The sequence below is a fragment of the Protopterus annectens genome, chromosome 7.part0 (assembly GCF_019279795.1).
Source record: "Protopterus annectens isolate FY-2018-M chromosome 7.part0, PAN1.0, whole genome shotgun sequence".
NCBI classification, from domain to species: Eukaryota; Metazoa; Chordata; order Ceratodontiformes; family Protopteridae; genus Protopterus; species Protopterus annectens.
The window spans coordinates 1,482,255,814-1,482,275,663 of record NC_056739.1 but is presented as its reverse complement, the minus strand read 5'-3'; the positions used below and the strand labels follow the sequence as shown (position 1 = coordinate 1,482,275,663).

Genomic DNA, 19,850 nt, shown 5'->3' with positions numbered 1-19,850 from the left:
AAAAAATATATATATATATATATATACACACATATAAATATATAAATATATATATATATATATATATATATATATATATATATATATATATATATACAGAGAGATAGATACACACACATTTATATTCATATACATATAAACAAACAGACAAACAGGGAGCAAAGAAGACAAAGAAAACCTGACCAAGATGAGGAGGAATTGAATTGTCTAATCCAAACTACTCAAGCTACTGGTGACCAGTAACCATGTCTGAACATTGAAGCGGCAAACAAGATCTAAGAAAATTTAGGAGAAGACAGGATTATGGCCAACAACAGAAACTCTTGTTACAGTTCCCAAATCTAATGAAGTGGCCGAATCTGAATCTGGGACCGATCAGTTGAGGAACAGATGAAAAAGCCCACACCTGCCAGTTGCATGGATGAATCAAGACCACTACTAAAATCACCTCACATATAAACACAACTTCTAAGACAGCTTAAAGTATGGAGGACAATTAATGATTGAAGCTTAGTAATCCCCCAAAAGATCAGAGCCAATACATGTTATTCAAAGAGAAAAAGGTCCACAGAGGCAGGTTCAAAATTTGCAATGTCAGCTTCTAACAGCCAATTACCATAAGTAGCAGAACTGTGTTAAGGTGGGTTTAGGAAAGCTTTCACTTAACATGGTGTGGACGCATGGAAAAAAAAAAGAGGGGGAGAGAAACTACAGGCATGCACTTTGAACAAGTAAAACAAACCTATCATTTTGATCTCACCAGGATTCTGTATCTAAAGACAGTTCAGTGACTAAACACAAAGGCTGACCATCAAGAGAATTCTGGCTTCTTAAATGGTGATAAACTTGATAAAAAAGATGAACTGGCTGATACGTGGCTAGTGCTTGCCTCTCACAGCATATGGCTCTCTAATGTGAGTATCAGATGTGATATCTTCTATTTATCGCTTGCACATCCTACCTGTTCTCATGGGTTTTCTATCTGCTTTAGTTTATTCGCACATACCTAAAGCATTCCAGTTGGTGAAATGGAATTCCTCTGAAAAACCCATCAGTAGGTATGTTTGTTTGCCTGTAAGGATGCCCTGTGATGGGTTCATGCCTATTAAAGATGTACTTCTATGCTATGAGACTTCTGAGTGCCACAACAGGTTTGCATTCTTTTGCAATCCTGCACTGGAGTAAGGAGCTAATTTAAGAATGAATGAAAGCAAGCACTGCTCCTAATAAGGGCTGATGGAAGAGCACCTTAAGACTGATTTAAGCACCAGCTCCTCTTGTTCAAACAATGTTCAGCAGGGACAAATGGCAGCAAGCAATAAAATAGCCAACTGCATGCACCACGTGAAATATGACTGCCCAGGTCTGGTCTCTCTCAGAATATGCAAGTTGCTCCTTGCCCAGAATAATTTCTGAATAAAAGAAAAGACCTAATTAACACAATATCTGTCATACTAATTGCTTATCACTGAGAACTTTCTGTTGTGGATAGAGTAAATATCTGGGTACATCCCTCTGCTGTGGGTAAAATAAATATCAGGGTACATCTGCCTGGTCTTTTTGCTTTACAAATTAACAGCCAACTGTTGTATGCACAACCTTTAAATCCAATGCACAGCATCCTGACATCACAGCTAAAAAAATAGGGGGGGGGGGTTCAACTACACAAACATCTCTCTCTCCAGCTTGTACATTCTTGAGACACCTAAAACGCCTCTGCCCTCTGGGACTCTTGGAACTGTAGACATCTTTTTTTTAGAATGGTTAGTGCTAACTGATCTTGAGTGATACTTTCCCAATTTCTACAAAGGTGGCTAATCGTCCTATTTCTTATAAGAGAGGAATGATAGGTAGCAGAGGGCTTGTAGTAGGAGCAGCAAGGCCGAGTGATGGTTGATCCCTCTAAATGTCATGGCCCCGAGCATCTCCAGGCTTTTCTGTCACGTTTCCATTCTTTCTCAGATATACTCTTTTCTCTTTCCCAGGCCTGCCAGTTTCCTGTTTAGTAAGGGCCATGTCTTGGCTAGGTAACTCCTCCTGAATTTAGGATCACGAACGTGAGAAAAGCTGCTTTAGATACCGCATGGTCTTTACCTTTTTCCTCCAGCTTCCTGGGCACTCCTTGAGCAAGTCGTGTGGGTGGGTATTGGGAGGTCAAACAGTAAATTCAAACCCAGTAACACATTCAGGATCTCTGCCTTGGCATGGTCTGAAGGGACATTCCTCAACCAGGTAAGTCTCCAAAAAGCAGATCCTGTAGCTGCTGCCCTACATAATGCAACCACTGCTTTATCAGCCACATTCTGGAGTGCCTGGCAACATGAGAAGGGAGATTATAAAGCTTTAGCGTATCTTGCTTCAGATCCTTATCCTGCATCCCCAACTTAACCCTTCCTCTTTGCCACCAGGAAGGAACGTGGGTGTGGTAGTTCAAGGCACTGAATGAGAGGGTAACATAAGTTTACACTTTCCCCAAATCATTCAAGTATTCTACTCTTCCAGACATTGCAAATACAGATTGAGGATGGAGCAGAGGGTCCACCCCTTGCTGAAATTCAGGACACCGCAGATGGATCAACAAGAGAGTTTCTGAACAGGATCCTATGGAAATCCCTGAAACTATGAATGCATCCTAGTTTCCATGCAGCAGAAGGAAGTATAGCTTAACGGACGTATTGATAAAATCGTCCAAAGGCATCTAGCACTAGATGAACTGCTAGACTTATGGATTCAGGCAGGCCCTCAAAAGTATTCTTACTCTCCCTGGAGAGCTATCTACATCCTATGAAGGGTGCCCTCCAAAGCAGAAGTGAAATAGAGGAAAGTAGGCCCTCAGTGTCAACACCAGACACCAGCAAAAGGATCTGGCCTACATAAGCCAGTTCATCTACCTTGGACTTGTGGGAATCAGAATCCTCATGAGCAAGTTTGACCAACTTTTTTTTTAGTCGTCCCAAACACTTCTGGAATTTCTGTGTTTGGCCTTTTCTGTTTCAAGAGACAGACAGAACCACTTCAAGCAATTTAACCAAAGTATCAGGTGAACCCTGGGACATGGAAGGGAAAGGTGCGTGTGGAAAAGGCCAAGTGAGTCAAAAGACTGTCCTCCCTGCTTGTTTATGTACCACATAATCATGGAATTGATAGTCTCTACTAGGATGACTCCTAGTTTCCACTGCTCTTTGAAGGCATTACAAGCCTTTTCTGGACTGACATCAGTTCTTTTAGGTTACGTTTGTTTTTGAACTGGGAGTCCCATTTGCCTTCAGGCTAGAATTTGCTGTAGTGGGCAGTGGTGTGACATTATCATCTAACCTGGAGAGTAAAGGAGGGTCTATGGGCAAGCAAGCAGAGATTGCAGATAAGTGGACTTTCAGTTAAGAGTATGAAAAGACTACCTTGATAGGTTCACACACATAAGAGAAGACTAAAGGGACTTACACTAGAAAGGGATCCCTATGTCTCTGGAGACCCCATTTGGAGAATCTCCCATTTAAAATTTAGGTCTCCTTGTGTTAGGTTTCCTGGTCTTCCTCAGGACCGAAAGCACGTCCTCAGAGTAGTGGTGTCTGAAGGTTATTAAAAGTTTATCACCCAGTGTGTCAGACATAGCATTTCCAGGTGAGGGTGGATAAGTGTTCCTTTCTGCTGTGAGTAGGCTCACCTTGTGGGGTAACCTGATGATTGCCATTGGCGATGGATAGCAGAAGGGGGAGCCAATACTGCCTTGGCCAATAGGGAGTCACCAGCAACATTTTTGGCATATCCATCCTGATCTTATGAAGAACCTTTTGAATGAGAGGGAAGGGGGAGGCATACAGAAACCGTCCCCTCCATGAAATGAAGGTGTCCACAATCCAAGCTAGTGGGGAGTGGCCCTTGGTACAAACTTTTTTCAGTTGTCTGTTCTGGGGGAGGTAAACAAATCTATTTCAGGAGTGCCCCACTGGTGGACAACGTCTAGAAAAACTTCTCTGTTTAACATCCACTCGTGATGCAGAGAGGATGATCTACCACCTGGTGGTTGTCCCGAAATGGTATGTAGGCTGCCTGCAGAGTTGTTTTGGGAGGCTAGGTCCCAAATTTGAATTGCTAGCCTGCAGAGGATTCAAGACTTGGTCCTCCCCTCTTTGCTGATGTACCACATGACTGTGGTATTGTCTGTGAAGATTTGAAGGGGACCTGGCTGAAGGATGGGAAGAAAGGATTTCAGTGCCAAAAGGACTGTAGTCATTTCTCTCACATTGTTTTTTTTTTTCTGGAGGAGTGACTGCTAGCATTACTTGCATCTTGAGACCCTTCATGGTAGCCCCCCAGCCCAGGTCTGATGAGTGTGTGCATGTACTCAGCTGGTGTGGCAGGGTGAAGGGGAAGTCCTGGGTTAATTTGAACTTGTTGGCTCCACCACCTTAACTCTGCCTTTTGGCAGGGTAGGAAGGGAATCTGGAATTCTACAGGGTGGTTGTGCTGGGACCACACATTCTTTAGATACCACTGTAGTCCTCTCGTGTGCATCCTGGCTAACGGTAGCATAGGAGTGGTGGCTGTCATATAGCCCAGAAGTCGCAGGAATTATCTTGCTGATAGTTGGTGGACCTGGAACGGATCCGTGGAAGTGGCCTGTTAGGGGAAACACTTTGTCCTGAGGAAGGAATGCCTTCATCAGGACTGTTCGGATCCTGCAACCCAAAAAGATTTTCTCCTGCTGTGGTGTTAGGGATGATTTGAGGAGATTGAGAGTGAACCCCAGACCCTGTAGTAAAGACCTGGCAAACTACAGATTTTTTTAGGGTGACCACTTTTTCCACAAGAATGAGGATATCATCTAGGTAGGGGTAGATTTGAATGCCCTTGGTTCCGCAATAGACTATGGCTGGAGCAAGGCATTTGGTTAAGACCCTGGGTGCAGTGGATAAACCAAAGGGCATGGCAGTAAACTCAAAGTGAGAACAAGGCCCAGTGAAACGCAAGTACTTTCTGTGAGAGGATTTTATACAGATGTGGAGGTAGGCTTCCTTCAGGTCTAGAGTGACCATGAATGCCTGTGCTGGCAATAGTGGAAGGAGGGTTTGGAGGGATAGGATTCTGAAGGATGGCACTTTTAGAAGAAATTTAGAAAGGACAAATCCAGGATTGGCCTCCATGACCCATACTTTTTTGGTATTAGAAATAGTGAGGAAAAGCCTTTTCCTTCTTGTCCTGGGAGGACAGGTTCTATAGTTCCATGGGTCAATAGATCTTGTATAACGCATAAAATAAGGTGTAGTTTGTTTTTGGGTGGAATGGGACCCCCCCCCGAGAGAGGGGCCTTTCTTTCCAAGAAAGAAAGTATCCTTGTACTATTGCCAGGACCCAGCGATCTGAAGTAATTCTTCTCCAGAAAGGCAGGCAGTGGGAGAGACAGGCTGACAGGGGGAGGTGGGCAAGACTGTCATGCATTGCTGGTGCCATTTGTCATGTAAGGGCCGTCTGGGGGTAGGTAAAGAGGGATGTCTGCCTCCTGGTTCCTCTCCTATGCCTAGAAAAAAGGGGTAGCATTGGAGGAGGTTCTTCTAACACAGGTGGTCTTAGCTGGATGGTTTCTGTAGTATTTAAGAATACGGAATACCAGAAGGTGCTTAATGTCTTCAAGCTCCTTGCTTTTCTCCAGAAGATTCTTAAACAGTTCAGCAGACTACTTCCCAAACAGGAGGTTGTCATCTAGTGGAGCATCAAGAATTCATGATTTGAAATCCTCAGGCAGAGGTTGAAGCCAAAGCCATGAATATCTACAGAGCACAGAGGGGGATGCAGCAGATCCTATTAGAAGCCTCTGCTCCATCATAACTGCATCTAATCGAGTGCCTGACCACCTTTGATTTCAGGGACCGTTCTGATGCTACGTCAGTCTTGTTAGGAGAGTCAGGCAGGGAGGAAAGGAGTGCAGTTGCTTGGGATACCAAGTCCAAGGCATACTTATGATATGGGTTTGGTAATTAATAGCTCTGAAGGCTAAGGTGGAAGAGGTGTAAACTTTCTTCCCTAGCCTACACATGTTTTTGCTGTCCTTGTCAGTGAGCAGAAGGGACTAGGATGGAATCAGCCTTGACTGCTTGTCACGGGTTACAGCAATCACTGTGGTCATCAGGCACCTTGTAGAAATGCTCAGGTCTCTTAGGAGCAAGAGGCTTAGAATCAGGATTTTTAGATGCTGAAGTAAATGCATCCAGGTATGCAGGTATAATTGGAGGAAAAGCAGATGGAGATTCAATTTGCGATAGCTCAAAATATTTGAGTTTCAGTCATTTGGGAAGTATCCCATTTGAAATGTTCTTTCATTTTAGTTATGGTCTCCCTAAAAGTGACGTCAGGTGTAGTGTGGCCCCCTCTATGGATTCCTCATCAGGGGAATAGTATTCTATATGAGAGACTAACTGTGCTGACTAGGTAATAGAAATCAGATTAAGAAGAGAGAATGTCGTCCTCTTCATGTTAGTGGGAGGGAGTATAGAAGTAGCTGAGGCAGGCCTTGGGCTTAGCACTGGGATAGTGGAGAGAGAAGAGGTCAAAGAGCCATGAAGGACTTCCATCAGGGACTGAGTAAAAGACAGCCAGTCAGGTAGTCTCCCAGCAGAAAAGGGATAAATGTTTACTTTTGGGAGAGGAAAAAGGCCTAGTTTCAGGAGCCTGAGATGAAGTGTACAGGGTTCAGATTCTGGCATCTGAGATGAGTGTAAAGTAGATCCTGGTTCCCCCTAGACTTCAGTGGAAACAGACATCTGAGTCATCTCCATGGACATGCTGGCCAGTACTTCAGAAATGGCTACCTCAAGGGGAGCAGGTGAAGTAGACTGCTCTAACGAATGTTCCTCAACCCCAATATAGATGGCTGGCAGGGCATCTGACAGAGGCAGATAAAGCAGGCTGTGAAACCTTAGCCTTTTTCTGAGGTGGTTCCACCTGGGCAGCAGACTCCAGAGACATCCTAAGCTTTAATTTTTTTAGTCTCTGGTTTTCCAAGTAAAGATTAAAGAAGGGCAGCCAGATAGCTTCTAAGTATTTTAGGGATGTAGGATTGGCAAATGGCGCAGACTGTACGGGTGTCTTTAAGCAGAATTCGACATCCGCATCGGCACTTACCCTTCTTAGCAGACATCGGCTAAAAAGGAACAAGCAAACCAAGCTCAAGGAATGGTAATTGAAAGAACTCCCCAGAGTACTTAGCTTTAGACATCTTGACAACTAGAGGAGAGACGCAATCGATCAGATGTTTGACTGGGGCAAAGAAGTTCTGAGGCCTGTGCGTGCAGACGTCACATTTAAGGCTTCAAGTTTATGGCCCTGCGTGTGATGTCCCATGCACAAACAGCAATCAGGCTTAAGCTTTTGTATAGGAGCCAATGTTCGGGTAGCCTGAGGAGGAGAATCCCACACTAAGAATTCTGCAACATGGGAAAAAGACATCAGCTCTTAGAGGCGCCTCACGTAGCAGGCAAGGAAGACGCATCAATGTCATCTTCAGGCAAAAGTCTAGGGGATCCCATCTTCCACTTCAGTAATAAGAATTCATGGCTCAGCAGTCAAAGGGTTTTTAGTCTCAAGAGGTAGGGCAGGGACATCACCCTGTGAAGTGTGAAACACTCATGGCATGGCAGCCAGCAGAGTGGTTATGTCAGAGGCCTTGGCTGAAAACTGCTCTGAGGCAAGGGCTGAGAAAGTACAGTTGTGTACACTTACCATAAATGTAGCTGTTAGAGTGTATTCACTGTTGCAGTCCTCACACTTGGGTTATCTGCCTGTAGGTAGCCCTCAGTCGGCCCGAATACCAGGGTCTTGGGATTTCTGCATCGGATGCTGTCACTTCTAGGACTGTCAGAGGTATAAAACAGGCAGCCGACACCATTACATCAGTTTTTCTTGCCCCAGAAGTCAGGAGCCACCCAAATAGAAAGCTGGTATATGGTGTGGAACATCACCAATAAAAAATAAATACCACTGCCATAAAAAATGGCCATATAGGGGATAGGTAGAAAGGACAGAAAAACAGGGGGCTGGAGGGAGGGAAACCAGGACTGCAACAGTGAATACACTCCAACAGCTACATTTATGATAAGTGTACACAACTGCACTATGTTCTTCTTGTTTCACTGTTGCAGTCATCACACTTGGGTTGATTCCCAAAGCTGAGAAAGGGTGGAGGCAGTCAAGAAAAGTTACGGCTGGCTAGCAGGCCCTGTAAGACTGCTGTAGCAAATCCAGCTCTGGATTTAGAAAACAAACGTAAGTGGCAATACTTGGTGAAGGTGTGTACAGAACTCCAGGTTAGAGCTTCCAGAATGTACCTGGTAGGGACTCCCCTGAGAAATGCTGTAGAGGTGGAAGTAGCCCTAGTGGAATGTGTTCTGATCCCCTGTGGGGTAGGTTTTCCATGGTGCTTGTAGCAGAAATGAATGCAGTGTGCTAAGCATTTGGAAATGGTTTGCTTTGAAATGACCTTGCCCTCTGCCCCTGTAGCAAAGCTGACTAGCAGCTGGTCAGATTTTCTGAAAGGTTTAGTCCTGTCAAGGTAGAACCTGAGCTGTCTGTGCATGTCCAAGGAGTGCAGGATCCCCTTTATTCTGAGGATTAGGGAAGATGGTTGGCAAATGGATAGCTTGGTTTAGAGCCACAATGGAGATTACCTTAGGCATAAGGAGCAGGTTAGTCCTGAGGGAAACCCTGTCAGCATGGAAGACAACAAAGGGTCCCACAGCCATCAGTGCCTGTAACTCAGCCAGTCTTCTAGCTGAGGTTATGGCTAAAAGCAAGGCTGTTTTCCAAGAAAGGAATTTTAACTCTGCTGAAGCCGCAGGTTCAAAAGGGGGAAGTGTGAGCTTTTCCAGTAGAAAGATAAGGTCGCAGGCAGGGGTGGGTGTTCTCCTAGAGGGCCTTAAGTTGCTAACCCCCTCACAGGTACTGTGTTTGAGAGGGTGAGAGAATAGAGGTGGCTCAGTATTATAATGAGCTGAGATGGCAGAGGCATGAATTTTAATGGAGAAGGATAGGCCTCGGTGGAATAGCTCTGCTAAGTAATCAAGGATTTGAGGTAAGGAGGGCCACAGCTGTATCCTTTCCTTGAGACTGACTCCAAAAACAATATCTTGTCCACTTTTCAGCATAAGATTTCCTAGTACTACGCCATCTGGCCTCAAGAATGACGTCCAGCACCTGTTTGCTGAGGGTTGCTGGTGGAGTATTCAGGGGATAAGCCAGGCTGCAAGGTCTAGGGTTTGCAGCTCTGGATGCAAAATCTGTCCGTAGTGCTGAGACAACAAGGAAGGTGTCTGATGAAGGTGCCACAGTGGTCAGACTGCGTAAGAGTGGGTACCAGTGCTGGCGTGGCCAGTCTGGGGCAATAAGAATTGCCCTTGTGCTGTCCTGTCTGATCTTGAGTAGTACCTTTGACAGGAGGGGCAGAGATGGAAAGCCATAAATTGAGAGGTTTTCTCATTCGAAGGATAAGGCATCCACCCTCCAGTCGCTGCTGTGAGGATTCCTGGTGCAAAATTTGCTCAACTGGTGGTTCTCGTGGGAGGCAAAGTGGTCCACCTCTGGATTAGAAGGTTGCAGGTGTTGGGCTCCAATTTCCACTCATGTGGGTCCAGGAGATTTCTGCTTAAGTCATCTACCAGTAAATTCTGTTTGCCTGGCAGGAATTGAGCTTGTAGATGCACTTGGCTGCGCAAGGCTGTGTTCCACAGGGCCATGGCTAATCTGCAGAGTGGGTAAAAATGGGTTCCCCCTGCTTGTTTATGTACCACATAACTGTGGTGGTGTCTGTTTTTATCAGCAGCTGTCCTGGAAGGATTAGATATTTGAAGGCTGTCAGAGCATGCTGTACAGCTAACCTCTGACTGATGTGCAGAAGGATTTGTCCTGGGCTCCACTTGCCCTGAATACATTTGCCTGCCATGTGAGCCCCCCATGCATAACCTGATCAGTCTGTAATCAGGATTTGGATGGCGAGGGGTTGAGTGAAAGGCAGTCCTTTGTTGTGGTTGCATGCTTCTGCCCACCAAAGGAATTCTGCCCTTAGACAAGGTACGATAGGAATGACTGTTTCCAGGTCCTGAGAATGTTGGCACCAAAGACTTAAGTAACACTGAAGTTTCCGCATATGCAGTCTTACATATGGAATTTTCAGAATGCATAAGGCCATGAACTCTAGGGCATGCAGTATTTTCCTTGCAGATAGCTGGGTTTTGGTGGCCATTTGTTTGAAGTAGTTGTTCAAATAGACCTGTTTTTCTGGAGTGAGAAATCCCATCTGGGAAGTTATGTTCAAGCTTGCGCCCAGTAATACAGTATTTTGACTGGGCACCTACTCGTTGATGGTGTATCCCAATGAAGATAGGAGTCTCTACAAATGCCAGGTGCTGAAGTCACAATTTATGACTGTCTGCCTGAATCAGGCAATTGTCCAAGTATGGGAAAATTTAGATATTTCTCTGCCTGCAGTATGCAATGGCTGGAGCCAGACATTCTGTGAATACTCTGGGCGCAGTAGATAAGCCAAAGGGAAGTGCAGAGAACTGATAGTGCATAGAGCCTGCCCTGAAACGTAGATACTTCCTGCAAGACTCTCTTATGGGGATGTGCAGATGAGATTCTTTTAAGTCTAGGGTGACTAACCAGGCATACTTGGCTAGCACAGGAAGAAGCTGTTGCAAGGCAAGCATTTTGAATTTTGAGACCACCAGAAAAGTGTTGAGAATTGATAGATCCAGGATAGGGCACCAAGAACACTCTTTTCTGGGCAACAGGAACAGTCTGGAGTAGAAACCCTGTCCCCTTTTTTGTAGTGGAACAGGTTGAATGGCCCTGATATTCAGCAGGGAAAGTACTTGCTTTTCAGCCTATGCCCACTGGTTTGGAGGAAGGTCTAGAAACCAGCTTGGGGTTGGCAGTGAATGGAAGTAGAATCTGTATGCCTGGGATACAATGTTTAGAACCAGTCAATCCTGAGTAATGGACATCCAGTTTTTGGCATGAAGGAAAAGTTTTCCTTCTAGGGGAGCAAGTAGTTGGGCAGGGCTGGGAAGGATAACTGATAAGACATTGTGAACTTTTCTCATAAGGGGGTGGCTTACCACTCTCTGTTTTTGAGGTGGGAACACTCCATTGTTTAGATCTTTGCATACACTGAGATTGTAGTCTTGGTGGTCTGGTTCCCCTGTTTTTGGGCTGAGAAGGCCTGGAAGGGGCTGGAAAGGACCAGCTTTTAGAAGGCCAATGCCTACTGAATCTAGGTGACTGCACTTGTAAGAATTCTTTAACAGTTTCCATAGATTTAGCTTTTTCTTCCATCTTTTTAAGAACGTCTTCTGCTTTGGTGCCAAATGGTCCTGATTTAAAGGAGTATCTAGTAATTTTTAATTTGACATGGTGTGGCAAGGTTTGTTCCTTCAGCCAAGCATGCCTTCTCAGTACAGACCCAGCGACTGCAGCCCTGCAAGATGCAATATGCTGCTGGTACTTCAACATGTGAAACTGGCAATTCAATGCCTGGATGGCAAGAGTTGAAGAGCTATACACCTTCTTAACCAATCTGTCTAAAGCTCTGAAATCTGTCTGAAGGAGTAGGGTTTTTGGCTGTAGTAGCCTTAATACCTGTAGGTCCCTGGGAAATGGTCTCTGGATCCGCAGTAGGATTCTTAAAGAGACATTTGTGAGAATCTGGTACTCTGTAGTACCTGCCAGGTTTTCTAGGGGCCAGTGGTAAAGCGTCTGGAGTAAGACTGGATTCCATGAAGCCATCTACAACATCCAGGACAGGGGCTATAGCTTGAGGCCTGTGCTGAGGCAACTCTAAAAATTCTGAGTCTCTATTTGGACTGAGGATAGTCCTGGCATTCCCAGCGGAAATGCTCTCTTAAAAGTATGCAAGGTTTCACCAAAAGAAAAATCCTCTGGAGGGGAGGCAGATGGAATGGATTCCTCTGCATCTGAATCCTAAAAGGTTGATAAGGTTATGTCCTGGTAGTCAGAAGGGTCAGAGTCATCAGAGTCCTGGTCTGTAGAATCAGTAAGAAACTCAATCCTTTGTCTCTTAGCAGGGGAAGGCTGGCTTCCCCTAATTAGGGTGATGAGGTTTTCAGCCATTCTAAACATTTGTTTTTGTGGCATGGGAGCTTGAGCATGCGCTTTGGTCGTCTGTTTTCTAGGCGTAGTGTGCACTTTGGGCCTGAGAAACTTGGTAGTTTTAGCTGAAAACGAAGTTGTCGGTTTAATGCTAACATCGGTAGGTCAGAATACACCCTCAGAAGCCAGTGCCTGCAAAGCGGCTCCGGACCCATCCAAGGTAGACATCTGCAGGTTCCACAGTTGAAGAAGCATCTAGCGGCATACCAGACTCCGAATGGGTCTCAGCAGAAGCCTGTGAATCTGCAGAAGCGGGCATCAGGGGCTGCAAAGGCAGCTCACTGAGTACCGGCGGACTGGCTAGCTTAACAGAAGAGTCGTCGGCAGTTTTGGACCTATGCGGTCTATCTCTACACTTTTTCGGAAGATCTGTAGTTGGATGGCTTATTGAAGCCATTTCGGAACACGGAGAACGAGCGCAAAAGATTTTAGCGACAAAAATAGCCCAACGACGGATGGTTCAGGTGTTAAACAAGGCACAACACCAACATCGAGGGACGTCGTGGTATGGGCCTAAACAGGTGACGCAGTAAGAATGAAAATCTCTGAGAGGTATTTGCTTTCCACAGGCAAGACAATTGTTAACTTTTTCGACATTGGTTAGAGCAAGAAAAAAGAATCCACAATGGGGTACTTAGCTTTAGAAGACTTCAGGTCTGAAACTCGAAAAAATGAAAATTTCAGGTATCAGCCGACCGGCACTTACGAACTGCTTCTGCTTCGGGCTCCTCCTCAGCAAGAAAGACAGGGGTAATGGCATTTGCTCTTTGTTTTATACCCTTGACGACCTGACATCAAGGAAGAAGCTACAGCATCCGAAGCAGAAATCCCAAGACTCTGGAATTTGGGCTGACTGAGGGCTACCTGCAGGCAGATAACCAGAGTGTGATGACTGCAACAGTGAAACACGAAGAACACTGCACTTCATATCACTTTGAATTACCGTACCTAAGAAAGCCAGACTCTGATGATCAGATGACCCTTTTTTTCCCACTGTGTCTTGAGTGTTTTTTTTTTTTGTAACAGAAGGTTCCTAGGAGCCCTGTCCTGGCAGTGCAGAACCAGGAATGTACCCCTTTCTTGGCTTTGCCTTCTACGGATTACCAATGTGGTGAAATGGGCAAAATGCTGACAGAAGTCCACATCCTGTTCCAGGCCAACACAAAATAAAAGCCTGTTGTAAAAGTCCTTGCAAGAAACGTATTTCCCAGCACATAACGCAATTATTCATCTTGACCACAACCTCAGAATCAGAAATTGAAGCAGTGACATTTATTTAAGCAAAAGAAAAAAAAAAACCTCCCTTATGGGGTAATTAGCGGACTCTTGGAAGTATGTTGAATGTTTTTGGAGAGCTGTGAAAAAGAATAGTTGTGTAAGAACTTAACATAATCTTACATGTCCTTTTCTTCCATGCTGTAGTATTCCTAACTGTAGGGAGGTTGCTGCCTGCAGTACCGGACATCCAGCCAGTATACCAAAGTCTTAGGAGCAGGGGTACACATGATGTTTGATGTCAAAGCCATAAACAGACATTGGCTATAAAAGTGACGCCTGCACATACCCACTTCAGAATGGACTGCTGCATACAGTAGTACCCATGGAAGCAAGGAAGTGGAAGGTGGAAGCTTTTCAGACTTGCGAGACCAGGCCAAAGGGTGCCTCATGGAGTCATGTGCCTGAAGATGAGGTTTGATAGATGGAGAGAGATATGTCCCCTCAGGCAGCTACACAAGTAAAAGGGGGTAGAAGGGTGGGACTGAATACTGCAAAATGGAACATAAGGACGTCTAAGGTTAAGTTCTTACAGAACTATTCTACGTCCTCCTTTCTCATGTTGCAGTATTCATAATTGTATGGAGAGTACCAAAGCTTTAAGGAAGGAGTCTGGGAGGAAGGATGAGGTCCCTGGTCTATCAGACCATGTAGTATAGATCTAGCAAACCCACTTCTGGTTCTAGAAACCAAATTTAGTTTATAATGCTTGGTGAAGGTATGGACTGATGACCAGGGAGCTGCTTCTACGATAAAAGCGTAGCCTATTCACATGAAGAAGGCCACTGAGGAAGCAGCTGCCCTGGTGGAATGAGCTCTCACACTGTCAGACAGAACTTTGCATGAAAGGAGTAGCATGTAGAGATCGCCTTCAAGATCCATGAATATATCGTCTGATTTGAGACTGCTTTCCCCAAGGCCCTTGGGTGAAAGGGGACAAACAGCTGGTCAGACAATCTAATGGGTTTAGTTTTGTCCAGATAATACCAACACTGTCTGTGGACTTCTAAGGAATGTAGAATTCTTTCAGAGGAATTTTGAGGTTTCAGGAAGAAGACAGGGAGGTTAATGGTCTGATTCAAGGATAGCTCATTAACCACCCTAGGCATGAAGGAAGGATTAGTCCAGAGAGAGATCCTGTCTTTACTGAAGATGAGGCAAGGAGGGATGGCCATCAGGGCTTGAATTTCTAAAACCCTCCTGGCAGATGTGAGGGCCACCAGCAGTACTGCTTTCTAGGTAGATAGCTTCAATGAAGGAGAGTGGGCTGGCTCAAGTGGAGGTAAAGCGAGTTTTTCAAGGACAAACTGTAGGTCATAAGTAGGAGGTATTCGCTTACAAGGGGGTCTGCTATGGAGAAGTCCTTTCAAAAATAGTTTAAACTCTAATCTGGATTCCAAAGGAGGTACCAAAGAAAGACAGGTAGAAATGGCAAACAAGCGGATCTTAACAGAACAGTATGTCAGCCCTGAGTGTAGAAGCTCACACAAGAAAGGACCATGGGTACAGGAATGAGTAAAGGGCCCTGTTTTTTCTTATGACACCACCTGGATAATCTTTTCCATTTTGACAATTTTTCCTGGTACTGGGTTTCCTGGCCTCCTGAAGGGCAGGGAGTATGTCCTCTGAGTACAGGCGTCTGAAGGGGATCAGAACCCTATCACCCATAAAGTGAGTCTGAGATTGCACACCTGAGGGTGTATTACGGACCCCCTGCCTTGTGTAAGTAGGTCAAGACAGTGGGGTAACCTGTGATGACTGCTCTTGGCTAAAAGGTGAAGAGGGAGAAACTAATGCTATCTTGGCCAGAAGGGATTCACCATCAAGATTTTTGGTTTGTTCTTCTGAATCAGTGTGAAGGGAGGAGGCATAAAGATACATCCCCGCCCAATGAAAAGAGAAGGCGCCCAACTCTAAGCCTGGGAATGTGGATCCCTTGTAGAAAACAAAGGCATTAGCCTGTTCTGGGAGGAGGTAAACAGATCTGCCTCAGGAATACCCCCCCCCCACTTGTGTATAATAACTAGGAACACCTCTCTGTGAAGCAACCATCTGTAAGAGGGTGCAGAATTTCTGCTGAGGGTGTATGCCACTGCATTCTCTGCTGAAGGAATGTACACTGCTTGCAGGTGGATATGTAGTGTTGAAGCTAGAGAATAAATCTGTATGGCTAGGCTGCAAAGAGAGTAAGTCCTCTACTCCCCTGCTTGTTTATGTACCACAAGACATTCATTGTCTGTGACTACTTTCAAGGTGCCTGGTAGGAAGGCTTGTTGGAAGATAATGCTAGGTAAAGGGCCCTCATCTCTGATTTTGATGTGGTTCCTTAGCCTGAGTGGAGCCCACTCTCCCTGCACTTTGCTTAGTTTGTAGTGGTGTTGTAGAACTGCCCTCAACCCAGGTCTGAACAATCTGTAAAGATTTGCTGTAACAGTGGAGGTACCTGCAAGGATATGCCCTGGTTGAGACTGATGGCTATTAATCCACCATTCCAACTCTTTTTCAGGCGTAGAAGGAGGGGGAGGGAGGTGTCCTGAGGATGAGAATGTTGGTTCGGAGTCTTCAGTACAGAATGGAACTTCATCATATGCAGCCTTGTCAGAGGGAGCATTGGTATCAAGGATGCCATGTGGCCCAAAATTCTCAGGAATTCTCTGGCTGATAATGTTGGAAGAGTGAGAAGATTCTGAAGGTAATAAGTAAGGTTTTTTACCTTCTGGCAGGGAATAAAGGCTGCCATCTTGCTGGTTCTTATCCTGCACCCCAAGAAGACTAGGCCTTGTGTAGGGATCAGGTGGGACTTCTCGTGGTTCACAATGAACCCTAAGTTTGCCAGGGTTTTGATCACCAGTTGATGGTGCAGGGTGCGACAGTCCTGGTTGAGTATTAACAGGTCTAGGTATGGGTACATCTGAATGCCCTGTGTTCTACACTGGGCAATCAACTGAGCTAGACACTTTGTGAAAACCCTGGGAGCTGCAGACAGCCCAAAAGCTAATGCACAAAAATTAAAATGCAAGGAACGTACTGAAAAGTGTTAGGAATTTCTTGTAGCTGGGGTGAATGGGAATGTGAAGGTAGGCCTTACAGATCCCAGGATAACAAAGGCCTGGTAAGGGGCAAGAACAGCTGCAAGGTGAGCATGTTGAAGGTGTGAACCTTGAGAAAAAGGTAGAGTATGGACAAATCCAGACTTGTCTCCAAGGACCATCTTTTCTTGGGAACAAAAGCATCCTTGAGTAAAATCTCTTATCTGCTGTGGTGGTACCCTTTCTATGGTCCCCTGGGCCTGTAGTTGATCAAGAATAGATCTAGCTGGCTTTGAAGAGGTCGGGGTATCCCTTGGAAGGGGGGTAGAGTCCATCAAGTCATAAAATAATCTTTTTGAATGGCAGAGATGACCCAGGCATCTGAGGTGATCTTCCCCCAGGCAGATAGGGAGAGGGTGATGCGAAGGGAGGGGGGTGGAAGGAGGTAGTGGGTTTGAGTCACAGTTGAGGGGTTGTGTCCTGGTCAAGCTGCCTCTGAAAGGAAGTGCTATTAGTGGAGGAAGGAGGTCTAGGAGTGGAATGTTTTCTAAGTTGCTTAAGTCCCATAGCTTGTGGTGGCGCAGAAAGACGACTGCTGCTTAACAAAGGTAGTCCTTTGAGGATAGTTTCTATGATACCTAGGGATAGGTGAAAACAGTAAATATTTTAAATTTTGAACTCCTTTCCCCTTTTCTTTCAGAGATTTGAGGAGTTCTGTAGAAGCTTCACCAAAAAGGGCCTTATTATCTAGTGGTGCATCCAACAATCTGGATTGTACATCCACAGGGAGGGGTGGAGCTTCACCCAAGAATATCTATGCAAGACAGAGCCTGAAGCTGCAGATTTTGAAGACCCCTCCACTGCATCATAACTGCACTTAGAGTGCCTGGTCACCTGTGAGGCGGTTGACAGTAGGGAGTTACATTGGGTCTTAGCAGGCAAGTCTGGTACATCAGGTATGAGCGCTGAAGCCTTAGAGAGGGTGTCCAAAACAAACCTGGCCATGTGGGTGATAATTTAGGGCTCTAATGACAAGAGTGGAGGAAGTATAGACCACCTTCCCTAGCCTATCAATAAACTTGTTGTCCTTTTCAGTAGGGAATAAAGAGGTAGAAGGCAGCTGTCTACAGGATTTGTCAGCTGAGACTTACATGACTACAGGAGAGGGTCCTTGAACAGGTACCGAGTATTCCTGATGAACTTTATAGAACCTATCTAGGCATTCTGAAGCTGGGGGGTGAGAGTCAGGAGCCAATGAAGCAGCCAAAAAGTCATCATGAAAGGCTGGGAACAAAGGAGGGACTGCAGATGGGGAGGGTTGATCCATCTGTAGTAATTCACAGTACTTCTGTTTCTGAAACATCAAAGTCCTGCCACATTTGAAGTTTTATCTCATGAGAGATATGCTATCTCCAAAAGAAAATTCTTACCCTGGAGATTCAGGGCTGACTGAGTCCTCTTCCTCAGAGGTAACGAAGTCCTTAGGGGATTCACTTTGAGAGAAGTAAAAGGAATCTTCAGAGAAGAATTCCTCCTCTGATTCTTCTAAGGTCTACACTGGTGGAGAAGCAGAATGAGGTACCTGTGACTGGAGAGCCTGGAATGCGATGAAAAGATTTGGGGAAAAAAACATCCCATCCAGGGGAAGATTGCTGTTCTGTATGTTTTAATTTTTGTTTCATCTTCAAAGGAATTAAAGGGTGGGTTGATTTAGAAACAGACGACTGGGAGGACGGAAGAGCAAGAATAAGCCCCACTGACGCCATGGTTACCGCTAGCCATCAGGAGCAGATGTACTCTGTTTCCATGCAGCTGGCTTTCACAACAGTACCTGGTTTAAAATGAGAAAGACGCTCGATGAGACCCTGGGCCAACATCTGTCTCGAGAGTCTCACCGGACTCCTGAGGTGCAGGATGGGCAACAGGCCTAACTCATTTGGCCTTTTTCCTAGGCAGCTCATCAGAAGCACTTACTCTGCCCTCCATACCCAAAGCTAGACTCCAGAGTCTCTGGTTCTCAATATACAGTATGAGTGCAGCCAGATGGCTGCGAAGTGTCTTAGCCATAAACGATATACAAATGTCACAAGACGTATGGATGTGGGCCACCCCTAAATAAAATAAGCACCTATGCATGTCCTTGTGTGGAATTGGTCTTCCACAAGCACACTTCCCTTTCTAGCTGACATGCACATCTGAAAAGCTAAGGAAGAGATAAAAAGAAAAAGGGTACTTATATGTAGCTGTCAAATGAGCTAACTGCTTCTTAAAGCTAGCGATCAAGGTAAGAAGATCACTGTGGCAAAAGAGTTCTGAAGTGGGTACATGCAGACATCACTTTCATACCAAACAATGGTTTATGTCTCTGACATCAAATGTCGTATGTATCCCTGCTCCTAAGACTTAGGTATCCTGGCCGGACGTCCGATGCTGCAGGCAGCAACCTCCCCTACAGTTATGAATCCTGCAACATGAGAACAGAAGGACATCATATTGCTACACACAACTGCATGGCAAGACTGATATGAAGATGACATTGTCCAATGCACCTCTTATGACACCATCCTTCAGTACTGATGTGACACACCCTTAGCCAAACCTTGGGGGGAGGGTACAGCTCTGGAACTCAGACTAATCACTCAGGCTACCTGCACATGATATCCCAAAGGTGAGGACTGCAACAGTGAGTACTACGATTAGCGCATTGTTACTTCTGTATTTTTTTTTTTTTTTTAATTTACCCCCATTTTATACTACTTTCCTGCACCTCATATGCAAGTTTTACCCATTATTTCAAATGTTAGCAAAACTATAATAGACTATTATCTGACAAAGAATTACACCAAGAAGCATTTACTACCCTTACCTGCATCTGAGATCCAAGCACAGTGTTATTGCAAGACAGTTCAGTTTTGCTGATGGTGTCTATCAGTACACTTTTCCCAACAGTGTCTCGGAAGGAGGCCAAATGTCTCTCCAAATGGATTTGTACATCAGCACTATACTGATTTGCAAAAGCTTCTTCGTACTGATCTGTCCATAACCGAATCCGATTATCCCAGTCTTCTGAACTGTTTTCCTCTAGAGCATGAGCTTCCGATGGAGAATTCTAAATACATAGCACACAACAAAATAAAAAGCACAGAAAATTAAAACAGCTGATGACATAAGAGGCATCCTACGGTAATAACAGATGCACAACTATTCTGAATAGCATCTTCAAAAGTCGAGAGACAGAGTAACAGCACACTCAAGACAATGGTTAAAGTTAAACTTTTTTCTCACTGATTAACAAGGAAATAAAGGGAAACAATCAAAAAGAGAGAGGGCACCAAGTTTCCAGGATGCTAATACAAACAATTTCCATTCAACTGTAAAGAACACAAA

At 45.0% G+C, this 19,850-nt stretch overlaps 1 protein-coding gene across 2 annotated transcripts in view; it reads right to left on the bottom strand.

The window, feature by feature from the left end:
- The window catches only part of SETD5 (SET domain containing 5), a 2,687,190-nt gene that overhangs the window by 1,899,583 nt on the left and 767,757 nt on the right, over nt 1-19,850 (bottom strand). For both annotated transcript variants that reach the window (XM_044078031.1, XM_044078032.1), the window contains exon 8: nt 19,330-19,572. In XM_044078031.1, coding sequence (XP_043933966.1) covers nt 19,330-19,572 — 243 coding nt within the window. The remainder of the gene's footprint in view (nt 1-19,329; nt 19,573-19,850) is intronic.